The 21,237-nt window shown below is 39.7% G+C and overlaps 1 protein-coding gene across 3 annotated transcripts in view; it reads right to left on the reverse strand.

Moving 5' to 3' along the window:
• Positions 1–6,030: 6,030 nt before the first annotated feature.
• The window catches only part of LOC140726363 (limbin-like), a 212,798-nt gene continuing 197,591 nt past the window's right edge, over positions 6,031–21,237 (reverse strand). For all 3 annotated transcript variants that reach the window (XM_073042642.1, XM_073042641.1, XM_073042643.1), the window contains 3 exons: positions 13,611–13,798; positions 11,902–11,994; positions 6,031–8,367 (listed from right to left, as the gene is read on the reverse strand). In XM_073042642.1, coding sequence (XP_072898743.1) covers positions 8,100–8,367; positions 11,902–11,994; positions 13,611–13,798 — 549 coding nt within the window. In that variant the 3' untranslated portion in view covers positions 6,031–8,099. The remainder of the gene's footprint in view (positions 8,368–11,901; positions 11,995–13,610; positions 13,799–21,237) is intronic.

Below are 21,237 nucleotides of genomic sequence, written 5' to 3' on the forward strand. Positions count from 1 at the left end.
AAAGAATTCCTCCTTATCTCTGTTCTAAAGGTTTGTTGCTTAATTTTGAGGCTGTGCCCTCTAGTTCTGGATACTCCCACAATAGGAAATATCCTCTCCACGTCCACCTTACCTAGTCCTTTCAATATTTAGAAGGTTTCAATGAGATCCCCCGTATTCTTCTAAATTCCAGTGAGTACGGGCCCAAAGCTCCCAAACGTTCCTCATATGTTAAAGCCTTCATTCCCAAAATCATTCTTGTGAATCTCCTCTAGACTCTTTCCAATGACAACATATCCTTTCTAAGATATGAAACACAAAACTGTTGATAATACTTCAGCTGTGGCCTAATTAGTGTCTTATAAAGCGTCAGCATTATCTCCTTGTTTTTATATTCTATTCCCTTTGAAATAAATGCCAACATTAAACTTGTTTTCTTTACCTCAGACTCAACCTGTAAAGTAACCTTCTGGGAGTTTTGCACGAGGGCTCCTAAGTCCCTCTCCACATCTGATGTTTTAGTTTTCTCCCCATTTAGATAATAGTTCGCACTTCGCATTTTACCAAAATGCATTAACATACATTTCCCAACACTGTATTCTATCTATCAACTTTTTGCCCATTCTTCCAGCTTGTCTAAGTCCTGCTGCAATTGCATTGCTTCTTCAGCACTATCTACCTCTCCCTCTATCTTTGTATCAATGACAAACTTTGCCACAAATCCAACAATTCCATTACCTAACAACACACACAAAATGCTGGTAGAACACAGCAGGCCAGGCAGCATCAATAGGCAGCATCGAAACGTCGACAGCGCTTCTCCCTATAGATGCTGCCTGGCCTGCTGTGTTCCACCAGCATTTTGTGTGTGTTGTTGTTTGAATTTCCAGCATCTGCAGATTTCCTCGTGTTTGCTCTTTAAATTCCATTACCTACATCATTAACAAACAAGGAACACCACTAGTCACCGGCAGCCAACCAGAAAAGGCCCCCTTTATTCCCACTTGCTGCCTCCTGCCTGTCAGCCATTCCTCTAACCATGGCAGGATCTTTCCTGTAACATTATTGGATTTCATCTTGTTAAGCAGCCTCATATGTGGCACTTTTTCAAATGCCTTCTGAAAATCTAAGTAAATGACATCCACTACCACTCTTTGGTCCACTTTGTTTGTTACTTCCTCAAAGAAATCTAACAGATTTGTAAGGCAAGATTTCCTTTGACAGAAACCATGCTGATTTTGATTTATCTTATCACTGGTATCCAAGTACCCCAAAACCTTACACTTAAAAATAGACTCCGACACTTTCCCAACCACTGAGGTTAGGCTAACTGGCCTATAATTACCTTTCTTTTGCCTTCCTCCCTTCTTAAAAAGTGGAGTGACATTTGCAATTTTCCCATCCTCCAAAACCATGCCAGAATCAAATGATTCTTGAAAGATCATAACCAATGCATTTGCTATCACTTCAGCAACCTCTTTCAAAACTCTGGAATGTAGTCCATCTGGTCCAGGTGACTTATCCACATTAAGACTTTTGAGTTTGCCTAGTACTTTTGCCTTTGCAAAAGCAATGGCACTCACTCCTGCTCCGTGACACTCATGGACTTCTGGCACACTCTTAATGTCTTCCACAGATGCAAAGTACTTATTAAGTTCATCACCATTTCTTTGTCCCCCATTACTACCTCACCAGCATCAACTCTCACCTCCCTTTTACTCTTTATATAATTGAAAAAAATTTTAGTATCCTGCTTTATATTATTGGCTAGTTTGCCCTCATATTTTATCTTTTCCCTTCTTAAGGCTCTTTCTAGTTGCCTTTTGTCTAATTTTAAAAACTTCCCAACCATCCAACTTCCCACTCTCATTTGCTACATTATATGCCCTTTCCTTGGCTTTTAAGCAGTTCTTTATTTCCCTTGTAGGGCTGCCTACCCCTACCATTTGAGAACTTCTTCTGTGGGACATATTTATCCTTTGCCTTTTGAACTATTCCCAGAAACTTCAGCCACCTCTGCTCTGCCTTCTTCCTTATCAGTACAGTATCCCCCTCCAATCCACCTAGTCAAGTTTCTCTCTCCTGCCTCTGTAATTCCCTTTATTCCATTGTGACACTGATACATGTGACTTATGCTTCTTCCTCTCAAATTGCAGTATGAATTCAATTATATTATGATCACTGGCTCCCAAGGATTCCTTTACCTTAAGCTCCCTAATAAATTCTGGATTACACAACACCCAATCTATGTCAGGCTTGCCCCAAGCAGGCTCAAGCACAAGCTGCTCTAAAAATCCACCTTTTGGGCATTCAGCAAATTCCCACTCTTGCGATCATCCTAATTTTCTCAACCCCCTTACATACTGAAGTCTCTCATTACAATTGTGACATTACCCTTATCACATGACCTTTGAAGCTCCCTTTGCAATCTCAACCCCATATCTTGGCTATTATTTGGAGGCCTATATATGATTTCCATTATGTTTTTTATACCCTAGCAGTTTTTTCACTCCACCCACAAAGATTGGTCATTCTCTGACCCTATGTCACCTCTTTCTAAATATGTAATTCCATCTCTTACCAACAGAGCCACACCACTGCCTATGCCGTCCTGCCTGTTCTTTTGATACAAAGTATATCTTTTGATATTAAGCTCCCAACTGTGACCTTCTTTCAGATCCGACTCAGTGATGTCCACAATGTCATACCAACCAATCTCTAATTGTGCCATGAGTTCATCGATCTTCAATCCTATATTCTTCATCCTTTTGAATTTTGCTTTTGTGGTCAATTTAAATCCTTGCTCTGTCTGCATTTGTACCCAACTATTTGCCTGCCCTTCAATACGTCCATATTACACCGATCATCTACTTGTAAAGTTGTTGGCTCATCCTCAGCTCTATCATACTGGTTCCCATCCCCCTGCCATATTAGTTTAAACCACTCCCAACAGCTCTATCTACGTTGCCCACAGGACCTTGGTCCCTCTTGGATTCAAGTACAGCAACCATCCCTTTGTACAGGCCACACTTGCCTCAGAAGAGGTCCCAATGATCCAGAAATCTGAATCATTGTTCCTGCTCCAATTCTTAAGCCACCCCTGTGGTTTAAGGGATAAGCTTGCAGGGATAAGTACCAGGTGGGAGGTCTATGGGGAGGGACGTGTGGACCAGGCAGTCATGGAGGGAATGATCCCTGCGAAAAGCAGAGAGGGGTAGAGAGGGAAAGATGTGCTTAGTGGTGGGGTCCTGTTGAAGGTGGTGGAAGTTGCGGAGGATAATATGCTGGATCCGGAGGCTGGTGGGGTGGTAGGTGAGGACAAGGGGAACATGGCCACTGTTGTGGTGATGGGAGGATGGGGTGAGGGCCGAAGTGTGGGAAATGGAGGAGATGTGGGTGAGAGTATCATTGAAGCCACACCACTTAACACGCACACATGATTCACCGGTACGTCCTCTAACTCACACCAGTTTACAATCTTATCTCGATCCATCTCCGCACTACTTAACGTGGCGCTTTACACAGCTTACCGAAAATTCAATCCTGGACTCAGCCCCCACAATGTAACGCTCAGCTATATTGGCTCATATGCCTCTAGGGGAAACCCTGTCCCCCACCCAACCTGGTTTCACTGTTGCGTTGGTTGCTGTGCAATGCCACCTGATACGGCCTCAAACATCAATCATCAGCCAGCACACAATGTACATTTTACAAATTACACTTTATAAATCTTACTAGAACTAGGTAATTAATAGCGATACAATATATATGAAAGAAAAGAAAGGAGTCAAAACTTATCAGAGTTCAGTCAATTCGTGCACAACCGTTGGAGCTCAACTATCGAAATCTTCGGTCCACTATTCGATCTTCTCCAACCTCCTTGACCCGACACCTGGGACCAAACTCGGTGGTCGACCAGAGCGCATCCAGCACCGTCCGCCTTCCTCGCGATCTCCCCTCCAACTCCTGAAAAGCTTGCGCAACACCAGCTTACAGACCCACAAGAAAGAATAACATCTATCCCAATAGGTTAACAAATGAATACAATTCTCATTATCAGTAATTATAGCCCAAACAAGCTGTGAGCGAAAGCACTCTCTCACCAGTTACCACAACAAAGAAGCATTCTTACTTTTAACATAACAAAGAAGCCATTTTGATTAACATATGCAGTAATATAAAGAAGAAACCCGTCACATATACATCACCATATATATATGGGATCTCACCGTATGAGGGTAGTTTTCTTGCTAACATACTCAATAAGTCCAAGAACCATAATAACCATAATATAGTCAATGAGAGACAGCACTCAAAAGGGCAGATAACCAGTGTGCAAATGACAACATACTGTGTAAATATGAAAAGAAAGAAAAATAAATAATAATAATAATAATAATAATAATAATAATAATAATAAATAAACAATAAATATCAAGAACAGGAGATGAAGGGTCTTTGAAATTGAATCCATAGGTTGTGGGAACAGTTCAATGATGGGCAAGTGAAGTTGTGTGAAATTATCACCTCTGGTTCAGCATGATGATTGAGGGGTAATAACTGTTCCGGAACCTGGTGGTGTGTGTCCTGAGGCTCTTGTACCTTCTTCCTGATGGTAGCAGTGAGAAGAAAGCATGTCCTGAGTAGTGGGGGTCCCTGTTGATGGATACTGCTTTTCTGTGACAATGTTCTGTGTAGTTCTCAATGGTGAGGAGGTCTTTACCCATGATGGACTAGCCATATCCATTACTTTTTGGTGGGTTTTCTGTTCAAAAGTATTGGTGTTCACTGGTTAATATACACTCCACCATACATCTACAGAAGGTTGTTGAAATTTTAGATGTCATGCCAAATCATTGCAAACTTCTATGGAAGTAGAGGTGCTGCTATGCTTTCTTCATAATTGAATTTACATGCTGGACCCAGGACAGGTCCTCTGAAATGATAACACTGAGAAATTTAAAGTTGCTGATCCCTCTCCACCTCTGGTCCCCTGATGAGGACTGGCTCATGGACCTCTGGATTCCTCCTGAATTCAATAACTAGCTGCAGGGCCTTGCTGACATTGAGGTATGAATTGTTGTTGTGGCACCACTCAGCCCGATTCTCAATCTCCCTCCTATATGCTGATTTGTCATCACCATTGATTTGGCCAATGACAGTGGTGTTGTCAGCAAACTTAAAATATAGCATTGGAACTGTGCTTAGCCATGTAGTCAAAAGTGTAACACAATGAGAGCAGGGGCTAAGCACTCAGCTTTGTGGTGCACCTGTGCTTAAGGAGATTGTGGGGGAGATCTTTTTGCCAATCTGAACAGACTAGGGTCAGTAGGTGAGGAAATGGAGGAACTAATTGCAGAAGAAGTTATTGAGGCCAAAGCCTTGAAGCTTATTGATTTGTTTTGAAGGTATGATATTATTAAATGCTGAGCTGTAGTTGATAAAGAGCAGCCTGAGTATCATTGTAGTCTACATGTTTCAGGGTTGAATGAAGAGCCAATGAATTGGTCTCTGCTATGGAGCTGTTGTAATGGTAGGCAAATTGGAGCATATCCAAGTTGTTCCTCAGGCAGGAGTTGATGTTTCACCACTAACCTCTCAGAACACTTCATCACTGTGGATATAAGTACTACTGAACGATAGTCATTGAAGCAGGTTACCACTTTCTTCTTTGGCACCGGTATAATTGAAGCCTGCTTGAAGCAGGTGAGTACCTCAGACTGCTGAAGCGACAGGTTAAAGATCTCAGTGAACACTCCAGCCTGTTAATTAGCACAGGCCTTTAGTGCTCAGTCAGCTACCCCATCTGCGACAGATGCTTTCCTAGGATTAACATGAAGAATCCTCTCACGTCGGCCTCACAGACTGAGTCACTGGGGCTTTTGTGAGTTTGTGATAGTTTCTCTATGTTTTGGTGGTCAAAGCGAGTGTTTTATACAGCATATGTTCAGTCCTGCAGAAGAGTGTGAACTAAATTCTAGTGTCAATCATAATGGAAAATGACCACGGTAAACAACTAGTTCCTGAAAGCAGGAATGCAGGCTCATGGAATTATAGCCTCAGTTCTTTATTATTCCTTAAATTCATTTCAAATGAAAAGTGGGTTCCTTTGCTTGTTCGACTATTAACTGCACACATTAGGTAAAGTGTCAAATTTTTGACTCATGAATTGCTATAATCCCATAACAATTTAAGTGTTAAAAATTATGTCTTCTAATTACCTGACAGGATTCAAACTTAATCTTTCCATGGATGTGTGAATATTAATGAAAAGTTTCATTAAAATCCATTTATTTCTCTGTAAGTCAATACAGCCCTTTTCCCCATGACAACCACCAACTACCCATCTGCACTCAGTCGATTTACTAGTACTTGGTTCAAAGCCTTCTATGCCTTGGTAATTCAAGTATTTGTCTAAATGCACAAGAGATTCAGCAGATGCTGGAAATCTTGAGTAACACACAAAATACTGGAGGAACTCAGCAGGTCAGGCACCATCTGCGGAGAGAAATAAGCCGTCAATGTTTCAGGCTGGGACAGTTTCTTCCTTCTATAGACTGATAGATTGTACTGATTTCAGTATTGTTGAAGAGCCTGGTTGAAGTGTGTGTGTGAAAATCTTTGATGAATTATGGAGCAAAGAAAACAATATTGAGCTCTGGTACAGCAGTGGAGACCAGTGCACATCAAACGGGCTCTTGTTCAATGGAAAAAAAAGAGAAAGAGTTATTGCGTCATATGTCACAGAAACAGGCCCTTAGGCCTACATGGTCCATGCTGATCAAAATGTACCATCCAAGCAATTTCTATTTACATGTGTCAGGCCCATCACCTTCTAAACCTTTCCAGTCAATGTACCCATCCAACTGTCTTTTAAAAGTCGTTAACATGAGGAAATCTGCAGATGCTGGAAATTCAAGCAACACACACAAAATCAATGATGAACATTAATTTCTCTAATTTCCATTAATGCCCCTCCTCCCCTTCTTACCCCATCCCCGATTTATTTATATCCCCCCCTCCTGATGAAGGGTCTCAAGCCGAAACGTCAACAGTGCTTCTTCCTATAGATGCTGCCTGGCCTGCTGCGTTCCACCAGCATTTTGTGTGTGCTGCTTGTTTTTTTAAAAGTCGTTATTGTTTCTGTATCAACTACGTCTTCTGGCAGTTTGTTATATATATCGTACATACTGCACTTAGAATAAAAAAAAGTTTGGCTTTCAGGTTCCTATTAAATCTTCGCCCCCACCCTTACATTATATCTATTCCTTCTATTTCTTGATTCCTCAGCTCTGAGTAAAATACTGAGTGCATTCATTCTTTCTGTGTTCCTCATAGTTTTATATACAAAACGCAGATCTAAAGATTTTGACTTTTATAAGATTGTTAGTTTGGAAACCAGACATGGTAAGAGATACTCATTGAACATTGAAAAATAATCACATAAAACAATAAAAACATTGAAAAATATTTTGAATTTTCACAAACTGTATATATTTTACATTTGAGATTTAAATTTATCAGACAAGATATAAAAATGTTTTATGCAACCTCATTGGTGCATTATGCTTTCTTGGGTTTCTTGACCCTCAAAGAAGAAGTCAAATTTGAATAGTTAGTTGTTTTGCAAAAGAATAAGCAAAATGTCGATGTGGTTAGTAGAAATTATGTAGACAATTCATTTGTATTCGGCACTAATCTCATTTTCTATCACTCAAAAGTAGAAACAAAAAGAGGAGTAAAGATATTTTTTCTTTATATCAATTGTTCATAATATGGTCATAAAATAAAACCAATGAGCACCCTTAGTCTGAAAATAACGACTTATTCGAATTAGGATTTGATTTTGTAAACCTATTAAAAAGGGACATTAGGATTCATCCTCACAGTGTTAAGAAACGATACAAAATGGCCAAGCATAGGAGTTTAATGGCTTGGAAGATGGGAGGTAAGTGCAAAGAAATGATGAAAATACCCATGTCTGTATTACAACCAGATTATGCAAATATACTTGCATCACTGTCAAACTACTTTAAACACTGCTTCAGTACCATAGAAGTTAGATGGTTCATTAGTTTAAATATAGGTTCCAAAGTAATGATTATCTTGAATTAAGTAATTTAAAGTCCATCCAAATTTGCCACAGCTGATCTTTTAAAATTTAAGAAGTTACGTTTTTTCTTCCTTGATGGAAGGTCTGAGGAACAAGTGTCTTCTTTCCTGATCCGGAACACAAATACTTTCTCTCCTGTATCTGCCAGCTTTAACATTTGTCCTGCCCTTTCATTAATTGGTTCAGTATCATCATCAGGGCAGATTTCAGAAGAACCATGGCTTTGAGAAAAAGACACCTGTTTCAAGAGCTGCAGACGCTTTTTCTTCGATATGCTGCAAATAAAAGAAGACTTGTATAAGAGCTATTAATCAAACAGAAATTGTACATTGTAAAATGCAAGCTTTGGGTCAAGGAAACTGACTATGTGACCTTGGTCCAACTAACACTGGAAGTTAGTTGGACCAGATTTGTAACATGGACAACATCCAGAAGGAGCAAAAAGAAGCCCAGTCAGGAACTGGGGAGATGATGGTGGTAGTTCACTTGGATGCAATTTACTGCCGTGTAAGTTGCTGGTGGGAGGAGTGGAAATCAGGGTCTTAAATTAGTTGTCAGAGTGGGGTTTGGGTTCAGGGCCCAGGTGATATGTTGGGGGATCAAGTGGGTTCTCTGGCAGGATTGGTGGGTGAGCAAGACTGAACAATGGGGGTGCAAATAGGGAGTTAACTCAGTCTGCCTAGAAATGGCCATTTCCTGGACAATGTCTGCTAACTCCTGAATAATGTTCCACGAGAAAAAGAGCTTTGGGAATGACACCATTAGACACAGAAAATATGAGCAGATGTGGAAGCCCTGTACATGCCAGGCTATGGAATAAACCAACCCAGGTCTGACTGGCGGACAGTGACTAGTGATATTCCACAGAGGTGAGCGCTGGGTTCACTACTTTCACATTATATGTTTATGATCTGAATGAGTGAATTGATGGCTTTTTGGCCAAGTTTACAGATGAAAAGAAGATAGGTGAAGAGGCAGGTAGTGTCGAGGAAGCAGGGAGCGGGGATCAGCTTCTTCCCTTCTGTCATCAGATTTTAAAATGGACTATGAACTAATGTAAACTACCTCGCTAACTTCTGTTGCTGTCCTTTAACACTAATTATATATAATATATATATATTTTAAAATACATATAATCATTGTGCTAATTATATATATTCATATATCTATATGAATATTCTTATTCATATACAATACGAATATTTTTATTGTAATTTAGTTTTTTATTATGTTTTTCAATGTACTGCTGCTGTAAAACAACAGATTTCATGACATATTCCAGTGTTATGAAACCTGATTCCGAGTTTCCAGAAGGCCTTGAACAGATTAACTGAATGGGCACACAAGTGGCAAATGGAATACAGTGTAGGGGAGTATACGGTCATGCGCTTTGGAAGAAGACAATATTTTCTAAATGAGAAGCAAATTTAGAAATCAAAGGTACTTGAGAGTCCTCGTGCAGGATTCCCTAAAGGTTTACTTGCAGGTTGAGTCAGTGGTAGGGAAGGTAAATGCAATGTTAGCATTTATTTTGACAGGAGTGGAATACAAGATCAAGGATGTGATGCTGAGGCTTTATACCACATTGGTTGGTCCACACTTGGAATATTGTGAGTAGTTTTGGGCTCCTTATCCAAGAAAAGGTGTGCTGTCATTGAAGTGGGTCTAGAGGTTTCTGAGAATAATCCCAGGAAGGAAAGGCTTAATGTATGAGGGACATTGATTGGCTGTGGACCTGTAGAATGAGATGCACTTTCACTGAAATCTGCCATATACTGAAAGGCTATGATGTTTACAACGGTGGGAGAGTCTTGGACCAGAGGGCACAGCTCAGACCTGCAGGATGTCCCTTTAGAATAGAGATGAGGATGTATTTCTTTAGCCAGTGGGTGGTGAATCGGTATAATTCATCGACACGGACAGCTGTGGACGGCAAGAATAAGGTATATGTATTGTGGAGGTTGGTAAGTTCTTAATTAGTAAAGGCATCAAAGGTTACAGGGAGAAGGCAGGAAAATGGGGTTAAGAGTGAAAATTAATCACCCATGATCTAATGGCAGATCAGACTTGATGGGCTGATTGGCCTAATTCTGCTCCTAAGTCTTACCATCTAAAGTCACTATAGCATTTTACTCCAGGAAGAGTCAATTTTTCAAATCCATAATGTTTAAATAAACAATACCATCTAACAAATAACACAAGTGTATTTTTTAAACTCCTGCAACACACAGCAGCTGGTCAAACATGGATCATTGGATCATTATGCAGAATATCTTCCAGTTATTTACTCAGTCTTACTTGGCTGCACTAATTACAACACTGGAAATAATATCAAAAGGCTCTTGCTTCATATTTATTTCAGGACAACAGTGCAAGTCCATTGAGGTTATACAAGTACTTGTGAAGTTGCAATACATCTCAAGACAAATGACAAGAGTATAGTCAAAGCAAAATTTAACACTGGGCCACATTGGAGATTTTATGACAAATAATCAAAGATATCATATAGAGGTAGATTTTAATTTGAAATCTTACAAAAGAGAGAGGTTGAAAAGTTTAGAGAAATCCAAAGTTTAATGCTTTGGTCACTGAAGACAAAGCTACCAATATTGGATTGATTAAATTCAAAGATGATCAATAAGGTAGACAGGAGATGAACAATATCTGGAAGATCTCAGACAAAATGATAAATACTGATGGTTAAGCCATTGAAGGGAAATGACAACATGGCTCCGAATTTTAAATTGCAGAATATGACCAGACCTAAATGGGAGCTAATGCAGGTCATTAAGCCGAGGGGTGATGGATGAAAGGAACTCAGTGCTGGTTAGGCAAGGATGTTTGGGATACCCTGTTTGGCCACTTTCATATTGATAGAGCTGTTTGGGGACTGCTGTTAGGCTTGTGTCAAGTTTACAAAGGGCAGCATGAAGCAGCGTTGCTGGGAGACAATGACTTTTTCAAGAATATTGGAGAGATTGAAGAAGTTTGGAGCTTTTTTTTCTGTTCAAGAATGGAATGGCAGCAGCAGAAATGAGAAAGAAGGGACAATACTTGAGGACATATATAAACGTGGCAGGATTAAACTGTAACACTTTTAATGGGCTATACACTCACTTTCCTTGTTACAAAGTTATCACTTATAACAGTGTTTTAATATAAATCAGTGCATTTGGTATGGGGAAAAATATTTCATATGTTTCAGCACTCTTCATCGCTTGTCCCTTCAGTGTCAAGGCAAAATGTTCAGATTTACTCTGATGAAACTTTCCGGCCTTTTGCATCTTTTTCTTCCTTGTTACATCTCTTTGTTACTTCACCGATCAACCCTGAATGGTTTTCAGGTAGAAGGTACATAATGCATTAACCTGCAACCCTCTGTGACTGCAAGATCAAGGGATATTTCACTTTCCAACCTCTCTAAAACACTTCCACCACCCAAGGAAGGTTTTCACTAGATTTTAATTAAAATCAGTACAAGAAATAAATCTTTCTGGCCTTGCCTTTCACATCCAAATGTTGGAACAAATTATAACTTCTCCTTCAACGTTCACAGTGCCAATAAACACAAGGTGAATAAAACTTTACAATGTATACATGACAAAGCTAAAGTAAGTGGTGGTCTTTAAGTATACTTATTGTAGTCAATTACCTAGTTGAGCTGACCAATAAATATCCTTAATGTAAGTAATTAACTTTGGAAACTAATTAAATGGAATTTATATTTTATTTCTTATTGCATGGTTTTGTTTTTAAAAACCTCCACACAGAAGTCAAACAAGTAGATATCACCTAGTAAAGGTAATTACCTTCCGGTCCTGCTGCACGGAACATTCACGTTCCCCAGGTTTTCACCAATGAGCTTGCTCCTCAGCTTCAGCTCTAATGACTCCCAAAGTTTCCTGTAGATGGATTAGTAATTAAATTAGACAGATCCAATCCCAAGAAATAGGAATATTATTCCTAAATCATCCATTTTTGCTATCATTTCTTACTCTTAAGTGTAAGTTATAAATTTGCAGAACTTATTGCAGAAAAAAAATTAAAAGTTAAAACTTGCGGGTACATGTGGGTCTTGGGAATAACGCAGTATAAAATCTGTGGAAACATTTTGGAAAATTACATTTAGCCAGCTGGCATGATAGTAAAGTGAGCCAGAACAGGAGAACTTAATGATATTAGAGCAAGAAATAATCTGCTGGAGGAATTTAACAGCTTGAGCAGCATCTGTGGGGGAGCTACTGAATTTTTCCAGCAGATTGTGTGTCGCTCCAGATTCCATCATTTGCTGTCTCCAGTGTCTCCAATTTAAAGATATTTATGAAATATAATGATATACTAAGTTGGAGATGGTGAAGACTGTTTCCTAGGCATCTCTCCAGTTCATTAGATGCTGGATCCTACGCATGCTGCTGGCTTTCTCCTTTCATTTCCACCCGGCTGCTGTCTTCTCTTCAGCAATTCACTTGTTCTCCGATTACAGCAGCATCTGCAGCTTCTTGTGTCTCCATTCTTCCCAGTATGTGTCCTTTCCTTCATGTTAGTTGAAATTTACATTTAAGAGTTTTTGGTTTCCATTTCAAGCAGATTATTCTAACCCTATTTCTTTCCTTCATTTGGTCTTTCTTTTAATCACTGCTGATTGTGAGTTCTTACAGATGTAGGGAACAAAACAGATGGACAGCTGTGAATAGTCCATATAGAGTAATTTCTGAAACAAGTTTCATGCTGACCAATGAAGAATGTTTGAGAAAAAATGGATTTGAATTGGAATGCATAGGAAAAATAAGCAAAGTAGTTCATCTAAAGATATATAGTAAATTTGTTCAATATACTTTAAACAGATACATATAGCCATTTCAGTAACATTTCAACAAGCCAAACATAAAATATCACACTTATTCATTGACTCTAAGTGAAGTTTCCTATTCACTGGTTACAAACAAAAAAAATCAGGTGGGATCATTGTCCTGTAAACAACAAAATGTGTAAAATGAATAGCTAAACCTTAAATAGTAGTTGCCTAGATACAGTATTAAAGTTAGAACTGACTGTAATAGTTACAGATTGGGTTCTTGCATAACAACCCTTAGGACCAGCAGTCTGATGGATGCATCAGAACTTACTTGGCTGCCTTCAGAAGCTCAATGGTTGTTAGGTTGACAGCTCAAGCTGGTTAGATCAAAGATGACAAGCTGCATAGCTCAGACTTAGCAGCATCTTATTTTCTATTACTGAGTTCCTGAAATAATATGATCATGTCAAGATGAAGGGCAAGTTGAAATGCTGCTTTCAAATCCCAGGTACTGAGTAGGGTGACTGCACAGAAGGAGAAACAAACTGCCTTTAGATCACTTGACATTATATGAAAGTCAATATGAACAATCCACTTTTCTCAGGCACTTTTTCCAGTTTATGGAATTCACATTATTGCACTTTGCTGTTAAATCAACATTTTTCTCCCCCACCAAATCCATCTTATGACGGGGAGGTCAACTTCTCCTCAGAAAGGCCTTACCTCTTTCTCTTCTCATCCATTTTATCCTTGTTCATCCCACTGCTAACATTTCCCTCAGGATAGATCCTATTTACAAACAGAACTAATTCTTCCTGGATGGCATTGGGAAGAAGCAGATTTAGCACGGCTTGACAGACACCCACTGGTATACCCAGTTGCTGTATTAGATAAGCAGCCAGCTTCATCTCCTGTAATAAAGGAAACATAGATGAAACAAAATTGTTGCTCAGTTAACTACAAACAGTTCATGAATACAAATCCCATATAAAAAAACTCACAAGCTGTGGAGATCCGCTGATATTTAAAATGTGGATGTAATCATACTGTTTTCGTAAAAGGTAAGCATGTTTACTATAGAATAAAAAGAACCATTTTTATGACAAATTTTTGAATGTGCGCAAATCATAAAAATATAAATCATTTATTTGAATCTTTTTATTGACTGCATTCCAACAATAAATTTGTTCATTTCAAACCAAATTCAAACCAATGAAGTAAACTGGTGTACAATGGCCGAATTCTGCCACTAAAATAACCATCTTCAGGTGACCAGGTGACGGGCAGGTAATGCAGAAATACAGCTTGTCCAAAAGTAGCTACTCTACTCTTGGCTTCCTGATAACAGCATCTCCTTGCCTCCCTGGCCACTAAACTGCAGTGAGTTTCGTGAAGCTGATTCATATCCACAACAGCTAAAGGTTAAGTCTTGTCATTTCAAGTTCAACCTTACCTTTAATAACATGGCATGTGTTAGTCTGCCTGATGCTTGGAAAGGGAGACTCTTATTCCTTCAAGTATTATACATATTAACATTTAAACTTACAAACTATTTTTCTTTGTCTCAGTTTTCTCTCTCATTTCACTCTTTATCTCATTTATTTTCCTTTCTATGCCTGATTTTACATTAAATTCACTCACACTAACATTATCTTCTCAAGCCTTCCACAAACTGATTGATCGAGGATACAGTCACTGCAGCTGCTGTCAGGTTTCAGGAATCTGTTTTCTCTCACTGGACATCATCAGTTCCCACTCACATCAGCTTCCAGTGCCAAAATTAATAATAATCCAAATTCTGCAGGAAATCTGACTAAAGACAAGCATCATTCCCTTACTCCAGTGGAGTATAAGATTATAAGAGTCATAGAGTTGACAGCCTACACCTTTTCCCCCAAAAGCCAATGGCAAATCCAGAGTAAGTCCTTTTAAGGGATGGGAGGTAAGTTTAGTGGAGATGTCAGAGGTACGTTTTCTTTTTATTCAGAGAGTTATATTTGCCTGGAATGCACTGCTGAAGGTGGTGGTACAGAATGATGCATTAGAGACATTTAACAGATTCTTAGATAGGTACATGGATGAAAGAAAAAGGGAACGGTTTGATTGATTGCAAAGTAGGTTAAAAGGTTAGCACAACTTCAGGGGTTGAAGGGCCTGTATTGTGCATTACTATTCTATGTTCAAGCAAAACCAAGCTGAACTGACAATTATAATGTCAATGGACAAAACATAGCCTCTTAGTATGTTGCAGGCCCATAAAAGACCACTATTTTTCTCATAAAACGATAATTTAGACACCAGTTCATGTACAATGGCATGTTTCCTATTTACTCACATAGTCAGCTGATTTTTTCTTGTGATACTATTAGTCATGGAAATAAATTGCCCAGTTTCTTGTAAACAAGTCTGCTCGAAAGCAGTCCAAGTCTCAGTTTGGTTATTTAAAGAGACTCATTTGCATTTTTAAACTTCACAGATATGCTTCTGTGAGAAGCTGGACTCATACCTTTCCCACGAGGAACTAACTAGTCACCTCAGCACAGCACCTGGACTACAGTCCAAGTTCTGGAAATAACAAAAGTCTTGCCAAAACGAATTTTGTACTTGAACTGAGTACAAAATATAACGGGACTAATGCCAGTGTCTGTATTGTATTTTGTTTCCCAAAACTCTCATGGCATAGGGACTTTGTACAGGATAATGTAAATTCAAACACATTAACTAATCCAGCTCTAGCTGTGAAACCTTGTTTCAACTTTCAGCCCTGTGTTTTTTCAGGTCTAATTAGATCCAATGGATCAACCTAGCAAAACCCAGTGGGCCAGCCTGTGTTGTCCTGTTCCATCATCATCTGAACCAACATAAATCTTTAATCACAAACACGAGGAATCTGCAGATGCTGGAAATCCAAGCAACAAACACAAAATGCTGGAGGAACTCAGCAGGCCAGGCAGCATCTACGGAAAAGAGAACAGATGACGTTTCAGGCCGAGACCTTTCAGCAACCCAACAGCTGAAGGATTTTGGCCTGAAATGTCGATTGTACCATTTTCAATAGATGCTGCTTGGCTTGTGGAGTTCCTCCAGCATTTTGTGTTTGTTGCATAAACCTTTAATATCAACTGAAGCCAAAGCCGCCACCCCCCCCCCCCCCCTTCCAAGTGCAAACTATGGCTAAATGTTTATATTACAATAGAATCAACTACTTGGAAAAGCGGTTAGAAATCACTCTTTTCTGTCCCTTAGGTGTAGGAAAGAAATTTTCATTTGTAAATGAGGTATCAGGATCGTAATCGGGAGTATCTGTAGGAAGCAACTAGTGGAATGGTGCTGCAGCAACAGCTTGGCACTCAATGTCAGTAAGACGAAAGAGCTGATTGTGGACTTCAGGAAGAGTAAGACGAAGGAACATGTACCAATCCTCATAGAGGGATTAGACGTGGAGGGAGTGAGCAGTTTCAAGTTCCTGGGTGTCAAGATCTTTGAGGATCTAACCTGGTCCCAAAATATCAATGTAGTTATAAAAAAGCAAGACAGTGGCTATACTTTATTAGGAGCTTGAAGAGATTTGGCATGTCAACAAATACACTCATAAACTTCTATAGTTGTACCGTGGAGAGCATTCTGACAGGCTGCATCACTGTCTGGTATGGAGGGGCTACTGCACAAGACTGAAAGAAGCTGCAGAAGATTGCAAATCTAGTCAGCTCCATCTTGGGCACTAGCATACAAAGTACCCAGGACATCTTCAAGGAGCAATGTCTCAGAAAGGCAGTGTCCATTATTAAGGACCTCCAGCACCCAGGGCATGCCCTTTTCTCACTGTTACCATCAGGTAGGAGGTACAGAAGCCTAAAGGCACACACTCAGTGATTCAGAAACAGCTTCTTCCCCTCTGCCATCCGATTCCTAAATGTACATTGAACCCATGAAGACTACCTCACATGCCGGTGATAATAAACCGGATTCTGAGGCACCAGTTCAAGAAGGTGACGTTGCCAAAGATCCCTACCATCCGGGCCATGCCATCTTCTTAATGCTATCATCCGGCAGGAGGTACAGAATCCTGCAGTCCCACACCGCCAGGTTCAGGAACAGCTATTCCCTTCAACTACTGGATTCTTGAACCAAATTGCATAACCTTAATCACTAGAGTTTAGTAACAATATGTCCACTTTGATCACTTTTGCACTAAATTCGGCTCCGTTGCTTTTAGTTATATTCTTTCTTGTAAAGAATGTATTTATGTTTAATGGATGTGTTTCTCACGTTGCTCATGCTATATGCTATTTGCCTTCGATGCTGCTGCAAGTACATTTTTCATTGCTGTTATGCAAATTTTCTGGTGCATATGACAATTCTTGATGACTCTATTTCTTTGATAAAAACATCAACGTGGTTAAAAGCAGTAAGGTGTCATATCTCTGAAGTTTGTGAGGTTGGCCTGTTTACATGTTGATCAGACAGTGCTGTTATGGTGGTGACAGAGCTAAGTCACCGATGTCTCTAATTACTTCTGACTGGCTGTAAAATACAGCAGTGCGGCAGTTAGCATATAGCTATACAGACAGTGATCATGGTTCAATTCCCACCACTGCCAGTAAGGGGATTGTATGTTCTCCCCGTCACCGCATGGGTTTCCTCCAGGTGCTCTGGTGTCCTCCGACATTGCAATGACATCCGGGTTAGGGTTCGTATGTTGTGGGCATGGCAACGCTTGCAGAACTTCCCCGGCGCACCTTCTGACAGTGTTGGTCATTGATGCAAACAACACATTTCACTGCATGTTATAAAGCTTTGATGAAATTGTGACAATTACACAATCTCTGATAATTCTACAGAGAAGCATCTTTTGATGAATCAGTTTCTCGGGAAGCTTTAGAGAGCGTAATCTGACACTGGGAAAGATGGGTAATGTCTCTGGATTGTAAGCAGCTTGTAGAAAGCTTGGCTGAGAACCAGTGATATGATGAATTGTATAATCACCATTTATATGTTGCTAACGTATGCGGTCTTTTCGTTAAGGGACACAGTTCTAGAGTTTGATCTGGCAAGGCTTCATTACAATGATGAATGCCCAGAGAAAAAACATGACTAACGTTATACATTATCAAATAAAATACAGAATTACATATCACTCTGAGGACGAGGCACAATTGTTCAACTGAACATTGCCCTAATCCTCACAGCTTCTTGCTACTCATTGCAAGATCAAATTGTAACACTCGGAGCATTTGGTAATATCAGGTGATCAATCATTGCAGAGCAATAAAGATAAGATTTTGTTGCAATAGAGAATTTTCTTCTAAAATGTTTATTGATGCTTTCATATGATCATTACTTGAATGACTCTGACGAGATGATGTAGTGCTCTTTCATTTCTGGGAGCTATTGATAAATGTTGCCAAACTTCCTGCAGCCTTTGTACATTTCACTATGCTTCTCCCTCAAATGTGGGGACTAATTTATTTTTAAAACTTAAATTCTGTAAAAATCAGGATCAATTTATTTTGACATTCCTCTTCCCACTGTTTACCTTGTATCTTGCTAAGGAATTTTCTCCCTTGATCCTGGTCACCTTATATGCTCCCAGAGCATTTATTTGGCTGCTAGTCTCATTTCCTCCTGTTAACTCCACCTCTTCTGCACAGTGCTTGGGTGAGATTCAGCTCTGAGATTTGTTATAAAGGCCCTCGAGTGAAAGTAACTTGAATCTCATGCCAGTAAGAGAGGATGCATGGCTTATATGTAAACTACTCTAAGCTCAGATCTAAACAGACTACAAAATATCTAGATTTCTTTAATCCATTTTAATGATCAGATGAGACAATGAAGCACATTAGAATAATCCAGAATAACTACAGGAAAATTCTACTGCAGACATGAGTAGGTGTAATAGATAATTCAAACTTAATGAGAAACACTTCAGATTTTCATGCAGAGAGAATTCAGTGGTTTTTAGAATATCTGTATGTATATTCCACTTAAGGAAACCAGCCAGGGCCAGGAAGCAAAGCTTCATGCCTACCAGCCGCAAGGGAGAAGCTGTCAGAGAATGGAGATTTTTTTTCACGGCCATGAAGGTAGAGAGATGAAACTGTTGGAAATAATTCAGTGATAAAAAGAACAAATTGACATTGTTCCCTACTTTTGCTATAGAGCTGCCAATTTAAATAATGTGGCAAGGACAGAAAGAAAAACTCCCTTAACAGACAAGATGAGCAGACCTGCCCTTGAAAACTATCAGCGTTCAAACAACGGAAGGAATTCTTGTCTACTAAAGCACTGCTTTCCCCACTTGCAGTCCAGCCTGGATATAAAATTAACTGAAGATGGGAGGAATCATCGTATCTACGTCCTATACATCTCAAAACAGCTTTCCAATTTTAGCAAATTTATTCAAAATTCCATACTTTTTTTTAAATCAAAGAGCACTTTGCATTTTGAAAGCAAGACATCAATACCATGAGAGGAGGGGAGGAAACAGCTTTGATAGAATATTGGTAATGTCATGTTATCATTAGAAAATAAAGTCAAAAGACTGGAAAGTTATTAGTAGAAATTTGCTACTCTAAAGTAGAATTAGAAGGAAATATAGAGCCTGATATGATTCATAAAGATATTGTTTGAAGTGCTAAAGCATACTTCGTCACTAAGAGTTTAGGAGTCTGCTGCCTTAGGAACTTCCGAGGAGACCTAGAAGTTTAGAATTCCAAAAAGATCCCACAATCCTGTCAGAAGTCCTTTTGTATCCTGGATAACATTTGTCAGATCAAATACAGATGAACTGACCATGTATTTCATTACTTCTTAAGCATGGCTCTTGACTCAAACTGAACATTATGGTTTTCCAGTTATAAGACCATAAAACATAGGAGCAGAATTAGGCCATTTGGCTCCTCGAATCTGCTCCACCATTCAATCATGGCTAATCCTTTACATTCTCCGCCTCAACCCCAGTTCCCAGCCTTTTCCCTGTAACCTTTGATGCCATGTCCAGTCAAAAACCTATCAATCTCTGCCTTAAATACACCCAACGACCTGGCCTCCACAGCTGCATGTAGCAACAAATACCACAAATTCACCGCCTTTGGCTAAAGAAATTTCTCCACATTTCTGTTTTGAAAGGGCACCCCTCTGTCCTGAGGCTGTGTCCTCTTGTCCTAGACTCTCCCACCATGGGAAACATCCTTTCCATATCTACTCTGTCTAGGCCTTTCAACATTCGAAAGGTTTCAATGAGATTCCACCCCCCACCCCCATCCTTCTGAATTCCAGTGAGTACAGACGCAGAGCAATTAAACGTTCCTCACATGATAACCCTTTCATTCCTGGAATCATCCTTGTGAACCTCCTCTGGACCCTCTCCAACACCAGCACATCTTTTCTAAGACGAGGGGCCCAAAACTGTTCACAATACTCAAGGTGAGGCCTCAGCAGTGCCTTATAAAGCCTTGGCATCATATCCTTGCTTTTATATTCTAGACCTCTTGAAATGAATGCTAACATGGCATTTGCCTTCCTCACTACCGACCCGACCTGCAAGTTAACCTTTAGGGTGTTCTGTACAAGGACTCCCAAGTCCCTTTGCATCTCACATTGTTTGGATTTTCTCCCTGTTTAGAAAATAGTCTGCACATTTACTTCTACTACCACAGTGCATGACCATGCATTTTCCAACGTTGTATTTCATTTGCCACTTTCTTGCCCATTCTCCTAATCTGTCAAAGTCTTTCTGCATCACTGTTTCCTCAACACTACCTGCCCCTCCACCAATCTTCTGAAAACTTGGCAACAAAGCCATCTATTCCATCATCTAAATCATTTTTATATAACATAAAAAGAAGTGGTCCCAACACTGACCCCTGCAGAACACTACTAGTCACTGGCAGCCAACCAGAAAAGGATCCTTTCATTCCCACTCACTGCCTCCTCCCTATCAGCCAATGCTCTAACTATGTTAGTAACTTTCCTGTAATACCATGGGCTCTAAGATTGGTAAGCAGCCTCATGCGTGGCACCTTGTCAAAGGCCTTCTGAAAGTCCAAATATACAACATCCACTGCATCCCCTTTATCTATTCTACTTGTAATCTCCTCAAAGAATTCCAACAGGTTTGTCAGGCAGGATTTTCCCTTAAGGAAACCATGCTGACTTTGTCTTATCTTGTCCTGTGTCACCAAGTACTCCAGCACCTCATCCTTAAGAATTAACTCTAACATCTTTCCAACCACTGAGGTTGGGCTAACTGGTCTATAATTTCCTTTCTGCTGCCTTCCTCCTTTCTTAAAGAGTGGAGTGACATTTGCAATTTTTCAGTCCTCTGGCACCATGCCAGAGTCCAATGATT

The sequence above is a fragment of the Hemitrygon akajei genome, chromosome 4, assembly GCF_048418815.1.
Source record: "Hemitrygon akajei chromosome 4, sHemAka1.3, whole genome shotgun sequence".
In the NCBI taxonomy this organism is placed as follows: domain Eukaryota; kingdom Metazoa; phylum Chordata; class Chondrichthyes; order Myliobatiformes; family Dasyatidae; genus Hemitrygon; species Hemitrygon akajei.